This window comes from Hyla sarda, chromosome 10 (genome assembly GCF_029499605.1).
Source record: "Hyla sarda isolate aHylSar1 chromosome 10, aHylSar1.hap1, whole genome shotgun sequence".
Classification (NCBI taxonomy): domain Eukaryota; kingdom Metazoa; phylum Chordata; class Amphibia; order Anura; family Hylidae; genus Hyla; species Hyla sarda.
The window spans coordinates 107,652,621-107,674,783 of NC_079198.1; the positions used below are offsets into that span (position 1 = coordinate 107,652,621).

Sequence of the window (22,163 nt, forward strand, 5' to 3'; positions counted from 1 at the left end):
TGCAGATGCCGTGATCTGTATTGATCATGGTATCTGAGGGGTTAATGGCGGACATCCGTGGGATCGTGGGTGTCCGCCATTACGGGCGGGTCCCTGGCTGCGATCAGCAGCCGGGACCTGCCGCGCATGATTCGGGCATCGCTCCGATGCTCACGGTTATGCTTAGGACGTAAATGTACGTCCTGGTGCGTTAAGTACCAACTCACCAGGACGTGCATTTACGGCGCTCGTCTTTAAGGGGTTAAAGGAATACTGCAGTGTTACACATTTATCCCCTATCCACATGATAGATTATAAGTGTCTGATCCCGTATGGGAACCCGGCATTGCCGGGGCTCTGCACGGCTAATGTGCGTGTCGTTGATGACGCGCCCCCTCCATACAGCTCTATGGGAGAGGCAGGGATGCAGGAATGCTGCATCTCCTCCTCTCCCATAGACATACATGGAGGGGGTGTACCAGCGGCAGCATGTGCCTCCTGAACGGGCAGGCTGCGGCAGAGCCGGGCCTGCTTCAGGAGATAGCGGGGGTCCCAGCGTTCGTTCCTGCGGATAGGGGGATAAGTGTCTAAGGGTCTATTCACATGGCAGAATTTCCGCTTAGACTTGCATTGAGGGGGCAGGGTGTGACATCACAAGGGGGCGGGGCCATGATGTCACGAGCCTACGGCCCCCTGCATCGCCAGTCATCAGGCACGGAGTGAAGTTCGCTCTATGCACCAGATGACAGGGGGTGCTGCAGGAGAGATCACAGCGGTTCCCAGCGGCTGGACCCGCGCGATCAGACATCTTATCCCCTATATTCTGGATAGGGGATAAGATGTCTAGGGGCGGAGTACCCCTTTAAAAGGCTAGGATAAAAAAAAAAAACAGCACCACTCCTATCCTCAGGTTGTGTCTGGTATTGCAGCTCTGCTCCACTATAGTGAATGAAACTGACCTGCAGTACTACACACAACCTGTGGACAGGAGTGGTGCTGTTTTGCAAAATGCACCTTAAAGTGAAAGCAATAGGTGAAAAAGTAACATAAGCCAAATACGGACTAAAGGTCACGCGCTGTGTGAACACAGCCTATATGTGGATTATTATTCAATCTATAGGTTGCCCATCATCTTTACTTATTTATACCCCCGAATTGTGAGCCTTTTCATCAGCATGTTGTACATTATGGGGGAGATTTATCAAAACAAGTGTAGAGGAAGAGTGATGCAGTTGCCTATAGCAACCAATCAGATCGCTTCTTTCATTTTTAAATAGACCTGTGGAAAGTGAAAGAAGCAATCTGATCGGTTGCTATGGGAAACTGCACCACTCTTCCTCTAAACGGGTTTTGATAATTACCCTCCTATGTCACCACAGACAAGTGTTTCAGGGTGTCTTCAGCTGTTGCAAAACTACAACTCCCAGCATGCCCGGACAGCCAAAGGCTGTCCGGGCATGGCTGGGAGTTGTAGTTTTGCAACAGCTGGAGGGAACCTGGTTGAGAAACACTGCAATAGACACACGGCTGTCCTGCAGTACAACGCCCGAGCTTAGCACCGCACTGCACCAAACCCCGCTCTATCCACCTCCCTCACCGGCCGGCGGGAGGGGGCGGAACCTTGCGTCTGGTACAGGCGTGTCCTCTATTCCTCCTTCCCCCGGCTTCAATCACTTCCTGCTTCCGGTCTGTAGATGATCGCTGCCTCGGACCGCAACCGAGAGCTTTGCCGACGTGTGCAGCAGGTAACAGAGGAAAGGTGACGTATGTACCGGCAGAGATACATATATGTTACATCCGTGTGTGGGCATATGAGCTTCCGGTGTCTCTCACAATACGTGAGTCAGCCGCCATCACTCAGGTTCAGCCCTCACCTCAGTTTCGGTTCCGTTATAATGACAGCATCGTATTCTGTACATGTCTGTTCTATTATTCATGTGCGGGTTATCCGGGAATAGAGAAAACAGCGCCACATCTGTCATCAGGTTGTTTGTGGTATTACAACTTGGCTTTATACACTTCAATGAAACTAAGTTGCAATGCCATACCACACTCAACCTGAGGACAGGCGTGGCGCTGTATTTATTTTTTATGGAAGACAGCAGTTATTGTGTTAATCCTGGGTAGACCATTTTAAAGCTGAGCCTTTCCAGATATACGATACCAAATACTCATCCTCTCCTCCCTCTTTTAGGCTTCTTTCACACTGCTGTTATGACACGGCAGTGTGGCGGCTGTCGGGAGCCGGGGAGAATAGCGGGAGAAATATTACTGCAAGCGCCGTATTTTCTCCCACTATTTCTGTCAAAAAAACAACAGTGCCCGACGACCCCCATATTAGTAAATGGGAGCCATCTGGACCCGTTGTTGCCCGTTGCTCCCCGTCACTAGAATGGCTGTTAAAGTCACACACACACACAAAAAAAACAGCCGTTCTTGACGGGGAGCAATGGCCGTGTGAAAGGGGCCCTACATTTGAACAGGCAGAGCTGCAGAGTAAAGCATGGTAGACAAACTCCAATGTGATATGAATGATTTAGGAGTTACCTGATGCTCCGTCTGTTTTGAAGGATAGGGGATAAGTTTCAGATTGCAGGGGGTCCGACTGCTGGGAACCCCGTGATCTCCAGTACAGGGCCCCAGCTCTCCCTGGGAACGCAGCATCACGACCCCTGCCCGAAGCAAGGGCTGCCTTGTCCGCTCCATATATCTCTATGGGAGAGCCGAAGATAGCTGATCGGATCTCCCATATAGATATATGGAGGGGGTGCGGGTTGTGACGCTGCCTTCCTGTGGAGAGTCAGGGCCCCGTAGAGGAGATGGCGGTGGTTCACTTATTCCCTATCCTGTGGATAGAGGATACATTTTTTTTCCATGAGACATCTCCTTTAAGGTGGTTTAGTCCCTTCTAGTTTATAATTCAGTGGCTCCCAGCCGGGAGATCCAGCGTGCTTCTCTTTGTTGCAGAAAGGTCTGTCTGGTGAGACCCATAGGAATGTTTGACAGTTTCCAGACCGAAGAAAGTTAGTATTGCGGGGTTGCCGTTGTGTTTGATCTGCAGATTTTCTGCCAGTCTGGGCACCCCTTCTTCCCTCCTGGAAAGTCGGACATGTTTCCTGAACCGAACAAACATTGGGCGGATGGTGCAACCTTCTGAATTCAGGGAGTCGCGCGCAGGAGGCGGGGCCCCGCAGGCTGGCTGCCCCTGCTTCTTTCAGTCTTCTCAATCAGCCATCCCCTTAGTTAGCATATTCATATTCTGTGACTCCACGTCCTAGTGACGTGAGTCGCAGGTCATATTAGCGCTGCGCTCTGTCGGTAGAGCGCATACACCGGCAGCTCTACAGCTTTCACATGACTGCTTTCAGCAGTCAGAGCTCTGGACATGAGAGCTGTATGTAGACTGCCGGCGCATGCGCTCTACCGACAGAGTGCAGCGCTCATATGACCTGCGACTCACGTCACTAGGACGTGGAGTTGCAGAATATGAATATGCTAACTAAGGGGATGGCTGATGAAGGAGACAGAAAGAAACGGGCGGCCGTCCGGCAGGGCCCCGCTTACTGTGCACAACGCCATGAATTCAGAAGGGGAACTTCGCCAGCCAATATTTCGGCAACCACTGCACCGATTATAGTAAGTGATCCCTCTGTGGATTCCTGGTCACCCACACTATAACCCAGTATATTGGGTTTAGTGTGGTTGATCAGGGTGACAGTTCTCCTTTAAAGGGACCTATCCTGGTAAGAAGACAGGTCCTTCCCATAGGCCCTGTTGGATATTTTATAGGGGATTACTGTGCTCTGTTAGACCTTTTATTGGCCAAAGTGGAGAGAGCTGCCAGGAATGTTTTTCACAGGTGGCATAACCATGTGTGACAAGGCTGTACCCTTTTTGAATGGGTGGGCTCCAAAGCTGGCGATACATATTAGATGACTGCTCCTGATCACCCCATACTTGTCAATGCAGCAAATATACATTCTAATTTGGAAGACATTAGAAAGCTACAGCCAGATTCCTTTGCCTCTGGCAGTGGTTCATACGGCAGAAAGAGAAGATTCTGTTTGTTGAAATTCAACATGCCTGATCCTTCTCTCCATTGACATCTGTGGTCATGGGAGAGGCTGGAGGCCACCAATACAACTGGTGACACCACAATCAGTGCCACTTATATATATGGACAGGTTTACTTTACATCATTGCTACAGGAAAGATACACAGGTTCATGCAGCTTCCCCAGGATAACACATTGACGGCGATTTGTCAGCTGGTTTACTTTTTACTTACTCACTAGTTCAGCACTGAGAAGATCATTGCTTGTACTTTGCCCAAGTTCTATGTTATTAATATAGATAACACGATGCACTGACACATTTATTACTAGGGATTATATATTTATTACTACACTTATAACACGTATTATATCAAGGTTAATGTTCACTGACACTTAAAGCTACACACCCATCCCTGACACTATAAGTCTGTGTTCTCTTCGTGCTGCTATAATTTCGCTGTTTGGCGGTATTACAGAGGTAAGTGGCTGGGATACTGCTATTCCTGTCGCTATAATACAGGAGCACAAAAGATATCACAGAACCAGTAATATGGTAGTACATTTTAATATAATAGAGCAGGGGTCTCCAACTCCTGGTCCGTGGGCCATTTGCGGCCCGCGGAACGAAATTTTGCAGCCCGCACCAGGGATCTGGAATTTGTATCACCTAACGCCTGGGACATGCAGTTCCGGGTGCCGGGCAGGTGAATTCTTCAGGCATTTAGCTTCGGGCAAGCAGGGCTACATGCCAGAAGACTTCACACACTTCGGTAAACACTGCTACATGGGACCCGGTGCACATGTGACGGAGCAACCAGTCTTGCCCCGTCACGAAACTGCTACTGACATCTGCCTGCGGGGACTTCCTTGCAGAGGCATGCGCCGTGAGTGACGTCATCGCAAGCGCCGCACAGGGATGCCGACGTCCTGTGTAGCGCGTGCGTTGACGTAAAGTTTAGCGGGCTCCTCCGCCAGGAAGTCCCCGCAGGCAGCTGTAAGTAGTGCAGTCCAGGTGGGGAATCTGTGCTAAGGCTGCCTAATTTGGGGAAACTGCTGCCTACCTAATGCTTCCCCCCCCCCCCAGCAGTAGAACCCCCATCATCCGTCAGCTTATGCTATTACCACAGGGTGGTAGGAGGAATGGGGGCAAGGGTTTGCTGGTGGATGATGATGGTTGCATGATGGAGGCATTATATGTGAGGGGTGCATGCAGCCCAGCCTCACCGAGCCGCTACCTCCAGTGGCCCCCAGATAATTTAAGTTTGAGACCCCTGTAATAGAGCATCCCCTAGCCTAACCACCTAGATAACTATTAAGCTTGTCATGTAGGAGTTCAATGGCCGTGATCAGAGTTATCTCTTAAAGGGGTACTCCAGTGGAAAACTTTATTTTATTTAAATCAACTGTTGCCAGAAAGTTAAACAGATTTGTAAATTGCTTCTATGAAATAATCTTAATTCTTCCAGTACTTATCAGCTGTCTTATACTACAGAGGAAATTCTTTTCTTTTTGGATTATTTCCTGTCTGACCACAGTGCTCTCTGCTGACACTTCTGTCCTTGTCAGGAACTGTCCAGAGTAGGAGAAAATCCCCATAGCAAACCTATGCTGCTCTGGACAGTTCCTAAAATGGACAGAGGTGTCAGCAGAGAGCACTCTGGACAGACAGAAAAGTAATCCAAAAAGAAAAGAATTTCCTCTGTAGTATTCAGCAGCTAATAAGTATTGGAAGGATTAAGATTCTTTTTTTTTTTAATAGAAGCAATTTACAAATCTGTTTAACTTTTTGGCACCAGTTGATTTAACAAAAAAAATGTTTTCCACCGGAGCACCCCTTTAATCCCTGCTGTAATAGACAGCTGGAGCTTCTTGACCTTTTCCATACTTTCCCCAGCGCACTTCTTACATCCAGGTAGCAGTTGTTTGGCAAGGTGTCCGGGCCTGAGGGGATAATTGGATCATAGAATGCATTGTGCAAGGTAAAAACTAGAGATGAGCGAACTTAAAGTAAATTCGATTCGTCACAAACTTCTTGGCTCGGCAGTTGATGACTTTTCCTGCATAAATTAGTTCTGCTTTCCGGTGCTCCGGTGGGCTGGAAAAGGTGGATACAGTCCTAGGAGACTCTTTCCTAGTAATGTATCCACCTTTTCCAACCCACCGGAGCACCTGAAGGCTGAACTAATTTACGCAGGAAAAGTCATCAACTGCCGAGCCGAAAAGTTTGTGACAAATCGAATTTACTGTAAGTTCGCTCATCTCTAGTAAAAACTAAAAGTTAGGTAAAGACACAAAGTTAAACAGTACATCTGGGCCAGAGGCGCTAACGGGGCTAAATTTTTTCCTGTTGGCTTGTGGCCCCTATACTTTGGCTTTTTGGATAATAGAGCAAATATTTGGAGCATTTAACACCCAAAGTTGAAAGTGAAATGGATGTCTGTGCCTGAAACTAAAGTGTGTGAAGCTTGAATTACCGGCTGCCTGTCTGTTCTGCGTTGCACTGCAGAATGTGTGTTCTTTTGCCTTTGCAGTATGCACCATGACCTTACCCGTCTGTGTTCTGCCCTTGATGTTTTGTTGTCACGTGTTCTTCATCTGTATTTTGTCACTCTGCTCATTCAGGAACAAGCTGCAGCACTGGCAAAATACTTGTCTGGACATGGGCAAAATAAATATTAGCAAAGCATTGTGTAAGCCATGGGTCATAAGCACAGCCCTCCACCTAAAAGCCAGTATTTCCCAACCAGGCTGCCTCCAGCTGTTGCAAAACTACAACTCCCAGCATGCAGATGTTGGTCAGATTCTATTTTCCAGTGACCATTCTACTCTTTTTATTAGCAAAAAGGGGTATTCCAGGAAAAAACTATTTTATTTATATATATATATATATACAGGCCTGACTTTGTTTCTAACTATACACTTCATCATCCGTAGATAACTCAGAGTTGTTTTACAATGGCAGGGCATATGAACTGCTTCCTAAGTAAATACCTGCAATATTTACTGTAGCTTTCAATAGTTCCTTCTGTCATATGTACTATGATTGAAGCATCTCATTAAACCTTATATATATATATATATATATATATATATATATATATATATATATATATATATATATATATATCTCTGGCTCCAGAAAGTTAAACAGATTTGTAAATTACTTCTATTAAAAAAATCTTAATCCTTTCAGTACTTATGAGCTTCTGAAGTTAAGGTTGTTCTTTTCTGTCTAAATCCTCTCTGATGACACCTGTCTCGGGAAACGCCCAGTTTAGAAGAGGTTTGCTATGGGGATTTGCTTCTAAACTGGGCGATTCCCGAGACAGGTGTCATCAGAGAGCACTTAGACAGAAAAGAACAACTCAACTTCATCAGCTCATAAGTACTAAAAGGATTAAGATGTTTTAATAGAAGTAATTTACAAATCTGTTTAACTTTCTGGAGCCAGTTGATATATAAAAAAGAAAAGTTTTTTTCCTGGAATACCCCTTTAATACCTGCCTCCCCAATGACTTTGGTTGTGTAACTTTCGGAATCCCACTCTCGTAATATGATGAGTAAAAAATAAAAAAAATAATAATAATAAATAAAAAAATAAATAAATAAAAATAAATATAGATAGATAGATAGATACACACACACACAGCAGTTGGGATAAGTCATAACTTTTCTTACTAAATATATTTATAACAGTGCTGTTGACTTGAAATTTTAAAGTATATCTCTGGCAAAAAATAACTTATGCCTTATCCACAGGATAGGGGATAAGTAGCTGATCGCGGGGGGGGGGGGGGGGTCCCAAAGCTCAGTGAAGAGTGCGTCCTGCTGCCGGCACTTGCTCCATTCATTCCAATGGGAGCACTGAAAAGACCAGAGTATATACTTGGGCATCATTGGCGCTCCCATAGAAATGAATGGAGCATGTGCCGTCAGGTAGACGACACGCGCTCCTCACTGAAAGCGCCAGGATCCTGTCCCGGTGATCATGGAAGGCCCTGGCAGTCGGATCCCCCGCAATCGGCTACTTATCCTTTATCCTGTGGGTAGGGGATAAGTTAATTTTTGCCGGAGCTCTCCTTTAACCAGATGTTGGTAACGACCTAAGTAATACATACATACAAAGAAACCAAACAAATAAGCTCAGGAATTAAGTCTTGTGTAATAATGTGAAATGACACAGGGAAAAAAGTATTGAACACGATTACGGATATTTATTTAATACGTTGTATATAAGTCTTTGGTTATGCCAGCTTCTAGACGTCTCCTGAATGGAAGAACTAGTGGCAAGCATTGCTCTGCTGGGGTTTTGGCCTATTCTTCTACACAATCAGTCTTTACATCTTATAAAGGTTCCATAGGCCTCTTCTATGAATCATGATCTTCAGTTCTTTCCAATAGATTTTCTCATTAAAATAAAAAAAAAATAAAAAAAAGAAAGAACAAGGAAAACAAACAACCGACATGGATGACATGTACGACAATTACACATAAAGAATGAGGGTCAGAGTAAAAAGAGAATATTATATTGCGGCATGTAAGAGGAGCATCATAAAGAGAAAACAGGAAACCATCAGACAACAAGAGGGGTCCACAAGGTAAAAGCCCCTTGAGTGCAGTGTCAAGTAGTAAAAACGTGCTGAGCAACAGCAAAGCAAAACACAAGCTATCTAACGAAAAGGACTGATCAAAACAAAAAACGTCAGTAGAAGTTGAACAATAAAGTGGACAAACAGGACAGTGGTGTGACGAAGAGAGGGGGGAGGACATAAAAAAGAGGGGGGGGACATAAAAAAGAGGGGGGGGGGGGAGGACAGGGACGAGAGGGCAGTCAGGACCACTGGTGTTCTTTCCATGAATTTTCATTGGGATATGTCAGGTGGTTTGGGCCATTCTAGCAGCTTTATTTTCTTTTATTTGAACCATTTGAGAGTTTCCTTGGCTGTGTGTTTGGGATCACTGTTTTTCTGAAATGTCCGCCCTCTTTTCATCTTCATCATCCTGGTAGATGGCAGCAGATTTTTGTCACAATGTGTCTGTATATTTGCCCATTCATCCTTCCTTCAGTTATGACGTTTGTCGATACCATTTGCTGTAAAGCCGCCTCACACCATGATGTTCCCACCTCCGGACTTCATTGTTGTTCTGGTGTATTTGGAGTGATGTGCAGCGCCATTTCTCCTCCAAACATGGTGCATATTATCACCTCCATACAATTCCATTTTGCTCTTATCTGTCCGCACTATATTCTCCCAGTATTTCACAATTTCCTAATGTTGTCCAGCAAACTCCACACGAGCTTCAACCTACTTTATATTCACAATGGAGTCTTGTGCGGTGAGACAGGCCATGAGTGCATTAGTTACGATTTTCTTTGAGACAACAGCCCCTGCTAATTCCAGGTCTCCACAAGTGTCCTTGGCTCTTGGACATCTTTTCTGATTATTCTTATGTCGGAAATCTTGTGAGAAGCACCTGGTCGAGGCAAATTTATTGTGAAATAATTAGGGATGTCCTGATACCGATACTAGTATCTGTATCGGGCCCGATACTCGGTATTTGCATGGTATCGTGGACTCGTTTAATGTCCCCGATACCTGCTGCTGTGCGGCCCCGCTCCACTGTCCCGTTCTCCCGATCGCAACATGGCGTCCTATGGAGGAGCATGTGACACACACATCACTCCTCCTCCCCTGCGCCCAGGGTAACGCTATGGAGGAAGCAGAGTGACGTGTATGTCACATGCTCCTCTCCATAGGACGCCATGATGCGATCGGGAAAAAGGGACAGCGGAGCGGCAACACCCGAGGACAGCCGCAGGTGAGCACTGTCTACAAGAGGAAGGGGGGGCTGCTTCCTACAAGGGGGGGGACCCTGCTGTCTACAAGGGGGACAAGAGGGAGCGCTGTCTACAAAGTGGGGGCGGCCTGCTGTCTACAAGGGGGGGTGCTGTCTACAAGGATTGGGCCCACTGTCTACATGGGGGGCCTGCTGTCTTTCTGTAAGGGGATCAAGAGGGAGAACTGTCTATAAGGGGGGGGCTATTGTATACAAGGGGGACACGGGGGGGGGGGGGTGCTGTCTACAAGAGGGGGGGCTGCTGTCTACAAGGCTGGGGCTGTAGTCTACAGGGGGGCTGCTACTAATGTCTGCAATTATCTATACTACCTACAAGGGGGTACTCCCTATTATTAAAGTCAATCTTACAGCAGAGTCACCTGCACTAACTTGAATTTATAGGTAGATGGGTCAGGTGACCTGGTTTCTACCGCTGCTCACCATGTGAACATCAGCGCAATCGCTGCGGAGACATCGCTCTCGCCGCCAATGCAAATTTCCTGATACGGGTCAAAAATTAGCCGATGTTTTCACCTCCCCCAGCTGGATCCGGCACCCGTAGAGTGAACACGAGGTGTGAATGTAGCCCTAAAAGTGCGTCCCGCTGCACTTTTCAAATAGTACACGTCCTAAGCGGAGTCACTAGGTAACTTTGGCTCTATAAAGCAATAGGGTCCGCTGCTCGCGTTTTCAGTATAAGTCAGCATCCCATTTTCAGCTGGATATGAATGGGAGCAGTAATGTAATGTGAACCCACCCAAGACTCTTGTCCTTTTTTTGAGGGACTCTTGCGTAACCATGACAAGAGGGCATCCTGTACATCTAGAGCAGACCTGGGCATTGTACGGCCCGCGGGCCACATACGGCCCTTTGATTGGCTCTGACCGGCCCACGCTGACTGTCGGCCGTACAATGCCCAGGTCTGACACCACCAGCCTGTGACAGGGAGAGCTCCGTGCGATGACAGGAAGAGACTGTACAGTGCTGGGGAGGGGGCGTGCACCTCCTTTCTCCTCCCTCCCCCGCCTTCTCTCTGCCGTGCAGTCTTACAACCCTCCATAGGCAGAGCAGGGAGGGGAGAGGAGGAGAGGCCGTGTATCCTGTCTCCCTCTGCTGCGCAGGGCGGGTGAGTGTCTGTGTTTATATGTGTATGTGTCAGTGTGTGTGGGGGGGGGGGGGGAGCTGCCTTATCTGGGGTACAACTATGCTGCCTTATCTGGGGGACAACTATGCTGCCTTATCTGGGGGACAACTATGCTGCCTTATCTGGGGGACAACTATGCTGCCTTATCTGGGGGACAACTATGCTCCTAATCTGGGGGACAACTATGCTCCTAATCTGGGGGACAACTATGCTCCTAATCTGGGGGACAACTATGCTCCTAATCTGGGGGACAACTATGCTCCTAATCTGGGGGACAACTATGCTCCTAATCTGGGGGACAACTATGCTACCTAATCTGGGGGACAACTAATCTGGGGTACAACTATGCTGCCTTATCTGGGGGGCACCTATACTAATCTGGGGGACAACTATACTGCTTTATTTGGGGGACAACTATGCTGCCTAATCTGGGGGACAACTATGCTGCCTAATCTGGGGGACAACTATGCTGCCTTATTTGGGGGACAACTATGCTGCCTAATCTGGGGGACAACTATGCTGCCTGATCTGGGGGACAACTATGCTGCCTGATCTGGGGGACAACTATGCTGCCTGATCTGGGGGACAACTATGCTGCCTGATCTGGGGGAAAAACTAAGCATCCCATTTTCAGCTGGATATGAATGGGAGCAGTAATGTAATGTGAACCCACCCAAGACTCTTGTCCTTTTTTTGAGGGACTCTTGCGTAACCATGACAAGAGGGCATCCTGTACATCTAGAGCAGACCTGGGCATTGTACGGCCCGCGGGCCACATACGGCCCTTTGATTGGCTCTGACCGGCCCACGCTGACTGTCGGCCGTACAATGCCCAGGTCTGACACCACCAGCCTGTGACAGGGAGAGCTCCGTGCGATGACAGGAAGAGATTGTACAGTGCTGGGGAGGGGGCGTGACCTCCTGTCTCCTCTCTCCCCCTCCCCCACCTTCTCTCTGCCCCGTGCAGTCTTACAACCCTCCATAGGCAGAGCAGGGAGGGGAGAGGATGAGAGGCCGTGTATCCTGTCTCCCTTTGCTGCGCAGGGCGGGTGAGTGTCTGTGTTTATATGTGTATGTGTCAGTGTGTGTGTGGGGGGGGGGGGAGCTGCCTTATCTGGGGTACAACTATGCTGCCTTATCTGGGGGACAACTATGCTGCCTTATCTGGGGGACAACTATGCTGCCTTATCTGGGGGACAACTATGCTGCCTTATCTGGGGGACAACTATGCTGCCTTATCTGGGGGACAACTATGCTGCCTTATCTGGGGGACAACTATGCTCCTAATCTGGGGGACAACTATGCTCCTAATCTGGGGGACAACTATGCTCCTAATCTGGGGGACAACTATGCTCCTAATCTGGGGGACAACTATGCTCCTAATCTGGGGGACAACTATGCTCCTAATCTGGGGGACAACTATGCTCCTAATCTGGGGGACAACTATGCTCCTAATCTGGGGGACAACTATGCTCCTAATCTGGGGGACAACTATGCTCCTAATCTGGGGGACAACTATGCTCCTAATCTGGGGGACAACTATGCTCCTAATCTGGGGGACAACTATGCTCCTAATCTGGGGGACGACTATGCTCCTAATCTGGGGGACGACTATGCTCCTAATCTGGGGGACGACTATGCTCCTAATCTGGGGGACGACTATGCTGCCTAATCTGGGGGACGACTATGCTGCCTAATCTGGGGGACAACTAATCTGGGGTACAACTATGCTGCCTTATCTGGGGGGCACCTATACTAATCTGGGGGACAACTATACTGCTTTATTTGGGGGGCAACTATGCTGCCTAATTTGGGGGACAACTATGCTGCCTGATCTGGGGGACAACTATGCTGCCTGATCTGGGGGAAAAACTACCCGGCCCTCCACAATATTTTTAGTTTCTCATGTGGCCCCATGGGAAAAATAATTGCCCACCCCTGGTCTAGAGGAAAGAAGGTTTCACCATCATCACAGACAGAGATTCTTTACTGTAAGAGCAGTGAGACTATGGAACTCTATGCCTCGTGATGTTGTGATGTCTGACTCACTAAACAAGTTCAAGGGGGGCCTGGATGTTTTCTTGAAAAGATAATATTACAACTTATGGATACTGGATTTATGGGGTTATTATGATGCCATATTGGAGTCAGGAAGGAATTTTTCCTCTCATGGGGCAATCTGCATCAGCCTCATGGGGTTTTTTGACCTTCCTCTGGATCAACACAGTAGGGTTTTAGGTTGAACTTGATGGACTCAACCTTACAAACTATGTTACTGACTTTTTTTTCCCCTCAGGTTATTTGTTTAGTTTTCTTTGTATGTATAAAATACCAACATAACCAACATCTGGTGAACATTTTATGTCAGTACCTTTGGAAATATATTTAGTGAGAAAATAGTGACAGGTTGAATATAAGTATATGTGTGTGGATGCAACAGCGCCTCTTGTATCCATGGGCTGTGTCTGGTATTGTCACTCTACTCCAATATTTAATCTAGAAGTAACTTCCTTATAGACCTACAATGATGTATCACTCATTGCTTATACAGTGATCCCTCAACTTACAATGGCCTCAACATACAGTATTTTCAACATACAATAGTCTTTTCTGGACCATTGTAACTTGAAACCAGACTCAACATACAATGTTACAGACAGTCCAGATCTGTGAAACGTGTCAATGGCCGGAAGAGCTGACCAATCAGAATGTACATTATACTGGTAAAACCCTTGTATTCCTGAAGTCTTTTTGGTAGCGCCCCCTACAGTACAGGTTGGTATTACATTTTCTGTACTACTCTTTACCTGTGCCAGGGTTATCTGCCCCTTTAGACACCAGGTGAGGGCAGCTCCATGTTACTTTTTTAGGACACTGTGTGTTCTGTACAGGACCCTGAAGAAGCTCCTGTCCTCTACATAGACAGTGATTACAGCTCCCAGCAGATCTTTCTTACTTTTATATGTATGTAATTGCTTTATCTTTATTAGCTATCTACTTATTTTTCTTTAATCCTCACTTTTTCCTATTTTTGGATGACCTTTTGGTGGCTTCAGAACCAATTACCAGGTTTCCATAGATTTATGGTTTCCACATACAATGGTCGTCCTGGAACCAATAATATTATAACTTGAGGGATTAGGCACTGTATAATCTGTCACACTGGTTCTTTATATGCTGTTATCTTTTTCAGGAAGAAAATCTCTTTACAACTACATCCTCTTCAGTGAAGGACAATGGTGTCTAAGCAGGCATTCCTTTTCAGCTTGGGTTCCCTCTACCTCTCCCTCTTATTCGTATTTCTTCTTATGGATGTTTATGCCAGGCCGGCCAATAATTCTGCCTTAAAAGATAAACCAGTGGACAATAAGGATGAAAATGAGATCATGCCCCCGGACCATCTTAACGGAGTGAAAATGGAAATGGATGGTCACCTCAACAAGGAGTTCCATCAAGAGGTTTTCCTAGGGAAAGAGAGAGAAGAGTTTGATGAGGATTCAGAGCCAAGGAGAAACAGGAGGAAGTTGACAGCCATCTTTTCAAAGTAAGTCCCTAACTGAACTTGGGTTCCAGTTCCTGACACAGCCACAGGTACAAGAGCATCTGTGAACGGGCCATGACCCTTGTATTTTATGACCCCTATAATAGCAGCAGATACAAGTCAAGCCTTGCTTATAGAGGAATACTGCGGGCAGAAATGATGTGCTTTATGTAGAATGCAGGGCCTTATTCCTTGTTTCAAGCATTACACAGTCGCACCCTGCAGTAGTCATAACACATGTATCTGTTCTGCCCAGAGTGTTCCTTTTAAAGGGGAACTTCAGTACTTAGCAACTTATCACCTATCCACAGGATAGGGGATAAGTGTCTGATTGCGGGGACCGACCGCTGGGACCCCTTGCGATCTCCTTCTGGTTTTGTTACGGTTCCGGTTCTGTGCACGAACCTGTGTCGACCACTGCACATACTGTACATCTCTATGGAAGCGTTGTATCTCCGCCTCTCCCATAGAGATACATGGGCGGGCATGTCGACCACCACTTTGTGCGCTGTCCGACACAGCTTCGTGCACAGAGGGGTGACAGCTCCATGCATGGGGTATGCCGGGGCACCTGGCAGGTGATCTTGAGGGGTCCCAGCAGTCGGACCCTGACTTTGATGTATAAACACTACTTCTTCATGCACATGAGAGCTTCTTTAGTTCTGTTCTAGGCATCGGAGGGTCTGACGACTGAACAGATGCTTATTTCCTGTCCTGTGGATAAGGTTATATTGGTCCATGCTAAATATTTCCTTTTAAAATGAATTTACATGCGCAGTATCCGGCACATGATCGAAGCCGCAGATATGAAGCTGTGTTCAGTCATTTGGTTTACATTGAACTCTACAACATCAAATATGCGCAGGATACTGTACATGTGAATACACCCTTATGAGGTTAAACTCAAGGCTGGTAATTTCTCTTCTTCTTAGCAGTTTACGGTGTAAATCACTGCACACAGATTCTTAGACTTTTATCAGTGACTCTCCGGTGGGTTGTGACGGTGACCGGTTCCTGACTCATGTAATGTGCTAATCTGATGTGACTTGTTCTTAGATGTTTTTGTAGTAATTTTTTTTTTTTTTCGTGGAACTGACAGCTCACTTCCTGTAGCTTTATATAAGCTAATGTTGAACTTTGTTCATACAGTTTAACTTTATTACTATTACTTAATAGATACTTAGTGCAGCTCACAAATTGGCTCTCCTCCTTCAGAAGGAAGAAAATGGTCTCTCTAGTGCCACCTATAGGCAGGTACCCTATCTGATCTATGAAAGAGCCTTGAAACATCTTAGGAACAATACTGCGTACAAATGGGTGTTATTGCATGGCTAATATCCCGAATACTGTTTCAAGGCGCCTTTGTGATTTAAGACATTGACTTACGTGGTAGATACCTATAGGGGGCACTAAAGCAGTGTTTTCCAAACAGTGTGTCTTCAGCTGTTGCAAAACTACAACTCCCAGCATTCCCGGACAGCCATCGGCTGTCCGGGAATGCTGGGAGTTGTAGTTTTGCAACAGCTGGAGACACACTGTTTGGAAAACACTGCGCTAGAGAGCCAGTAGTGTAGAATACATTTCAATGTTTGTTTGTTTTTCCCCCAGGAATCCTTGCCAAGGATATCTATTTCATGTGAGCTCTGCACACAGAATCTCTAATCAGCGCAAAGCAGAAACTTCCTTAGTTATGCAAGAGAACAGAAGTCGCACTCACCCAGTTCGATGCAAGAATCAAATCCATTTATTAAACACCAGCAGTGGATGACAGGATAAAAAGTCACTGACACGCAGAGAGCGAGGGCGCACGCCCCCAGACGCGCGGTATACAACAGGAGGCGACTAGTTTCGCGTCACAGCACGACGCTTCTTACGGCCAATAGGTATATACGAAACTAGTCGCCTCCTGTTGTATACCCCGCGTCTGGGGGCGTGCGCCCTCGCTCCCCGCGTGTCAGTGACTTTTTATCCTGTCATCCACTGCTGGTGTTTAATAAATGGATTTGATTCTTGCATCGAACTGGGTGAGTGCGACTTCTGTTCTCTTGCATAACTAAGGATGTTTGCTCCGTTATTCATAGTCTGCACCACCTAGAGATACATATCTATTTGCAGTCACTCTGTCAGCGGCCCATTATCTGCACATCTGAGGGCATTGTGGTTGTTGTAGTGCCGGTGCACCTGTGCTTCTCCTTCAATTGCTATATGCAAAGCAGAAACTGATGATGTACAAAAAAGAAAGTTGCAACAGCACTCTTGGTCAAAAAATGGAGGCTCATTGCGCACTTTTTGATCAAAATGTGTCCCCCCATCCACCCATGCCAGGCCTGCAATATCGGTTCACTTCCTGTGGTGAGAATGGGTAAAGGATCTGCAGCCACAACAAGGTCACATGTCCATGAGTCCACATATTCTGCAGCTCTCCTGAAGACTGCTCGTTGGGTGCAGGATCCGTGCACTCAATAGTTTGTGACCATTATGGACATTTATCAACGGGTTTAGTCAGGTTTTCTTTGCTATAATTGTCGCAACTGCGACTACGCGATTTTTCGTGCAACATTTTGACTGGAAAGCGAGAAAAGCAAGTTTTCCAAAAATTAACTACGTAGTAAACATTTTAAAATGGACTACGGGTAGTCAGGTATTTATTAACTGCGACAGTCGCAACTGCGCAAAAAAAAAAAACAGGGTTAAAAATTGACTAAATTTACACCAGCTCAAACATGGAGCAGAAAAGGCTACTACCAAAGTAAAAAAGAAAAAATTGCTTACGTGAAAGAAAATTATCAACAGGCTGAAACCAGTTGATAAATAAGTCACACATAAGCAAAAAAAAAAGTAAGGAAAAAATTACTAAAAAAAAGAATACATAAGCAAACATTGATAAATGTCCCTCCATGTTGTAATTACAGATCCCTCACCCATTCTCACCACAGGAAATTAACCAATGTTACAGGCCTTGCATCATCAGGAGCAGAGGAGAATTAGGAGGTGAGAGGGAGAGCAAGTCGGGAGAGCTCTCCTGACATTTTGTTTCCCTCCCACCTCCTGCATCTTCTCTGTTCCTGCTAGTCAGGGAATGGTGTCCTGGGGAGGAATTGGTGGGTAAAATGCTGCTACCAGTGGGATAGGGGGAGAGTGTAACGCTATGTTCACATGTCAGAATTTCCATGCTGGATTCTGCATTGCAATTCGGCACAGAGATTCCGATGCAACAGAGTCTCGTTGAATTCAATAGGATTCTGCAGCGCTGTGCACACAGCGGAGTTTCTGTGCCAGATGTTTCTGGCACGGAAATTCTATTTTCTGTGTCCTTACCAAGAATGAACACGTTCATTCTTTGTGCGGAGTCATGGCAATGGGAATAGTAATACTGTCAGTGGTGGATGGGAGTAAATGGGGAGAATACTGTTAACAGTGGTCCTGGTACTGCTGGAGAGGTATTTTGTGCTGCACTGCAGTATTGGTTTGGTACAGCTAGAGAGGTATTTTGTGCTGCACTGCAGTATTGGTTTGGTACTGCTGGAGAGGTATTTTGTGCTGCACTGCAGTATTGGTTTGGTACTGCTGGAGAGGTATTTTGTGCTGCACTGCGATTTTTTTTTTTTTTTTTTTTTAAGGATTCAAGCTTAAATGCAGCAAATCGGCACTCTAAAGGTTAAGAAACCAAAAATATGACTTCTTCACCCATCCAACATACGAATTGCTGCGTTTCAATCCTACAATTTGGATCTATTTCAAGTCTCTCCTGGGACTTTTTACTGTGCCTAGTTCACCTTCTCCATTTGGATTTTTTATTTTTATTTTTTGTATTGTATTGTGTGTACTGCATGGTGGTATTTGGTTGGCACTGATAGGGGTATGGTAGCTTCGCCATGGATTTGCTGCTGAGACCAAAGTAGAAACACTTTGAGAAGCCCTAATATAAACTACATCAAGGGCATGTCATTTAGTCCCCATGTCTGTTCCTTGTCAAGACCATTGAACAATTGTATTTAGACCCCATGATTTTAGGATCAGTGTATGTACATGTCAGAACATTTCGACTACTTAAATCAGTGACAACAATAGTTTTTAGTTTCAACCAGTGATACTAAAAAAACACGTTTAACTACAAAGTAACCATTTTTATATATGGATTTTTCCTGCACGGTTTGTAGCCTATTCCTTCAATGTGCTTTGGTTATACAGGCTGTGCAGTCAAAAATGGTGCCCTTAAACCCCCCCCCCCCCCCCCACCCCCACAGTTATGTCGGCAACCTTCTATTTTTTATTTTTTTTTGGTTTTGTGTTTTTGCAATATAGAAAAACGTAAGAATTTAGCATTTAATGTGCTACAGATGGGTTCATTTTTTTTTCTTTCTTTCTCCTTTACCTGGAGGTCATCTGCTTCTTCCTACAAGGTTATGTGCTAGAGATGAGCGAACTTACAGTAAATTCGATTCGTCACGAACTTCTCGGCTCGGCAGTTGATGACTTTTCCTGCATAAATGAGTTCAGCTTTCAGGTGCTCCCCTAGGCTGGAAAAGGTGGATACAGACCTAGGAGACTCTTTCCTAGGACTGTATCCACCTTTTCCAGCCCACCGGAGCACCTGAAGGCTGAACTAATTTACGCAGGAAAAGTCATCAACTGCCGAGCCGAGACGTTCGTGACGAATCAAATTTACTGTAAGTTCGCTCATCTCTATTATGTGCTTTGGGAGTCTGCAATAAGCAGCTCCTGTAAATGTGGCAGGGAAGAATTATCCGCATTTACTTGCAGCCTTTTACTAAGGCCTGGGTATATGTCGGTGTTTCCCAGCCAGGTTGCCTCCAGCTGTTGCAAAACTACAACTCCCAGCATGACCGGACAGCCGAAGGCTGTCCGGGCATGCTGGGAGTTGTAGTTTTCCAACAGCTGGAGGCACCCTGGCTGGGAAACAATGGTCTATGTAAATACAGTACTTGTGAATGCTGAGATCATTGAATGGGTTGTTGTGGCTGCTTTTCTCACAAAAACAGAACACAGCCGTCCGGAGTATCCAGCATTTCAGATCTGTGAGTTAGCACTTGTGACCTGCGGACAAGTGTGGAGCTGTTTTTAGAGCAAAACAGACAGACATGGTTTTCGACATGGTTTTCGACAGACATGGTTTCCCGAACAGCCTCTGTATTCCTTTATTGCTCTATGATCACTCTATTAGTACTAGGTTACCAAAATGACAGGACCAAGCACCCTAACTAGGGACGTGGCTGCCATCTTAACTGCTCTGCACCTCGTGATCACTTCACGGGAGAACGTTGGAGGGAGATGGAACAGAGGAACAGTTGTCTGACCACCTGGGCACCATAGTCATTATTGACTGCAACATTTTAAGGGGCTAAACAGCCTGGATTAGTTATCTGTAATCCACGTCCCCTCCCATAGACTTGCATTGAGGGGGGCCGGGGCTATGACGTCACGAGCTCCCGGCTCCAGCGTTCGGAACAGTTTTTTCCAAACGCTGAGCAGCGGAGTACCCCTTTTAAGGGGCTAAATAGAAGTTGGCCCTGCAGTCAGCTGTTATTGCTGGACAAGGCGCGTCTTGTCATACAAGACGCGCCTTGGCCACTACAGGGAAAACATAGTATCACATGGCGGCCATGTAGTACATTGACTGGCTGGGAACCACAGAGCGAGAGCTGCTCTTTACCAGCTGTGATTTATCATAAATCTTTCCCATATCTTATATCAGAATCTTTCAGATCTATTGCCATCGGGTAAAACCCTGACATTTGACTTTGTATGGACAATAACCTACGTCGTACGGTACATGTCATCATTCTGAGAAATCCCAACCTACATAGCCAGTAATGGAGCTTTGTTATTCTTCCTGCTGGAAGCGCCGCTTCTTATGACACCTTTACAAGAAATTGGACCTTTATCATCAAAAACAAGAAACGTGACTGATCTTTGTGGTTCTCAAAGCCTCAGTGCGGTTGCTCAAAACTCTCCCACGCAAGGTGCACATCTGTGTTACAGTATGTGTGCACATTAAACTTGTTAAACTTCAGCAAACTTTGTTTTGTTATGTAGAGTCATGAAGGCAAGGAGGGCCGTATATTTAACTTTATAATCTTTTTTGTTTTATGGTTTCATCAAGAGCAGAACAATCCTATTCCTTAGGACGGCTGTGGATAAGAGGTGCCGCAGATTACATGCGCAAAGAATAAAGAGTATCTCCCATGATCTTGTTAAATTTTATAATCCTCCCAGTTCACTGCCCCCATCATGATAAACCACCCTCTGCCTTTATTTTTATTTATTCTTTAGTTTTCTACCTTGATATTGCTCTGTATTTTCAGTCTCAGTCAGATTCAAAGACTGGGAAGGGGGCGTTACCCAGCAGGCGTGACATCATCTGAAGCCATACAGGGGAGAACTTCCTCCCTCACTCTGCTACACACATCCCAGAGCAGTTCAGTTCAGTGTGAGATGAGCTGTGATTGGCTAAGGCTGCACTCCTGCCAGGCCAGCAGGAGTCCAAAGTCTGTGCAAGAGATTGGGGAAAATGTCCTCTGGACAAGTTGGGAGACATCTAGTGGCAGCTTTTTTTAAATACAAAAAAAAACATAGAAAGATTTTTCTATTTACCATAAGGAGTGTAATAGCAAAAATGAGTTGTAATGAGAGTACCCATTTAATTTTCGAATAGAAGAAAAATACGCTATAAAATATGCAACAGAATTACAAGGATTTCCATCACTTATTTCCCTCTTCTGACCGCGTTTTTCATCGAGTTCATGAATGTGCTTTTCATTTAGACTAAGTCATATTGGGCTGTGTTTAAAATGCATGTTCTAAAACAACTAAAAACAATGGGGCACACATTGCACGTGTGTATTTTGTTATAATGCGCCAAAATGCACGCAGAAAATGTTGTATAAACCTGGTCTGTGGTCATGTGAAGGTCCAAGCCAGTGTTTCCCAACCAGGGTGCCCCCAGCTGTTGCAGAACTACAACTCTCAGCATGCCCGGATAGCCTTTGGCTGTCTGGGCATGCTGGAAGTTGTAGTTTTGTAACAGTTGGAGGCACCATGGTTGGGAAACACAGATCTAACGCTGGCTGTGTTCACGCCTTGGAATTTCTGTGCGGAGTTCCGCATTGGCATTCTGCACAGAGATTCTGCAGCAGTAGAGTCCCATTGAATTAGACAAGATTCTGCTGCGATGTGCTCACGGCAGCGCGTGCGCTCGAAACGTGTCTGATGCTGTAGTGACCGGTTTTACCTGTGTTGTACTATTGGAATCTTCAATAAAGCTGCAATTTTTGTGCTGGATCATCGCATTCATTACTTTCATGCTGCCTGAACCATAGATCCTCTTGTTAAAGGGAACCTGTCCCTACTTTCATGCTGCCTGAACCATATGTCATCTTGTTACAGGGAACCTGTCCTCACTTTCATGCTGCAAAAAAAAATTATCTGCAGTTAAGTTTTCCAAAACTTGTCAGTCATTGTACCAGGTAGAATGCTTATTTTATAAACATTAAAAGTGTGAAAAATGTGAACCCTAAGCAGTTTAGGTGGGTGGCACATGCATCCTTTTCACTTTCACAAAGCCTTTTAGTGCTGCACATGTGTCG

General features: G+C 45.9%; 2 protein-coding genes across 4 annotated transcripts in view; one reads left to right on the forward strand and one right to left on the reverse strand.

Moving 5' to 3' along the window:
- Positions 1-1,714, reverse strand: part of SLC35E2B (solute carrier family 35 member E2B) — a 71,662-nt gene extending 69,948 nt beyond the window's left edge. The window contains exon 1 of the mRNA XM_056543068.1: positions 1,577-1,714. The gene's annotated coding sequence lies outside the window, so the exon portion shown is untranslated. The remainder of the gene's footprint in view (positions 1-1,576) is intronic.
- Positions 1,605-22,163, forward strand: part of SDF4 (stromal cell derived factor 4) — a 62,625-nt gene continuing 42,066 nt past the window's right edge. Inside the window, exons 1-2 of one of the 3 annotated variants that reach the window (XM_056543069.1) lie at positions 1,605-1,724; positions 14,209-14,559. In XM_056543069.1, the coding sequence (XP_056399044.1) occupies positions 14,252-14,559 (308 nt within the window). In that variant the 5' untranslated portion in view covers positions 1,605-1,724; positions 14,209-14,251. Of the gene's footprint in view, positions 1,744-14,208; positions 14,560-22,163 lie in introns of all 3 variants that reach the window. The other 2 variants (XM_056543070.1, XM_056543072.1) reach the window with 2 other exon arrangements.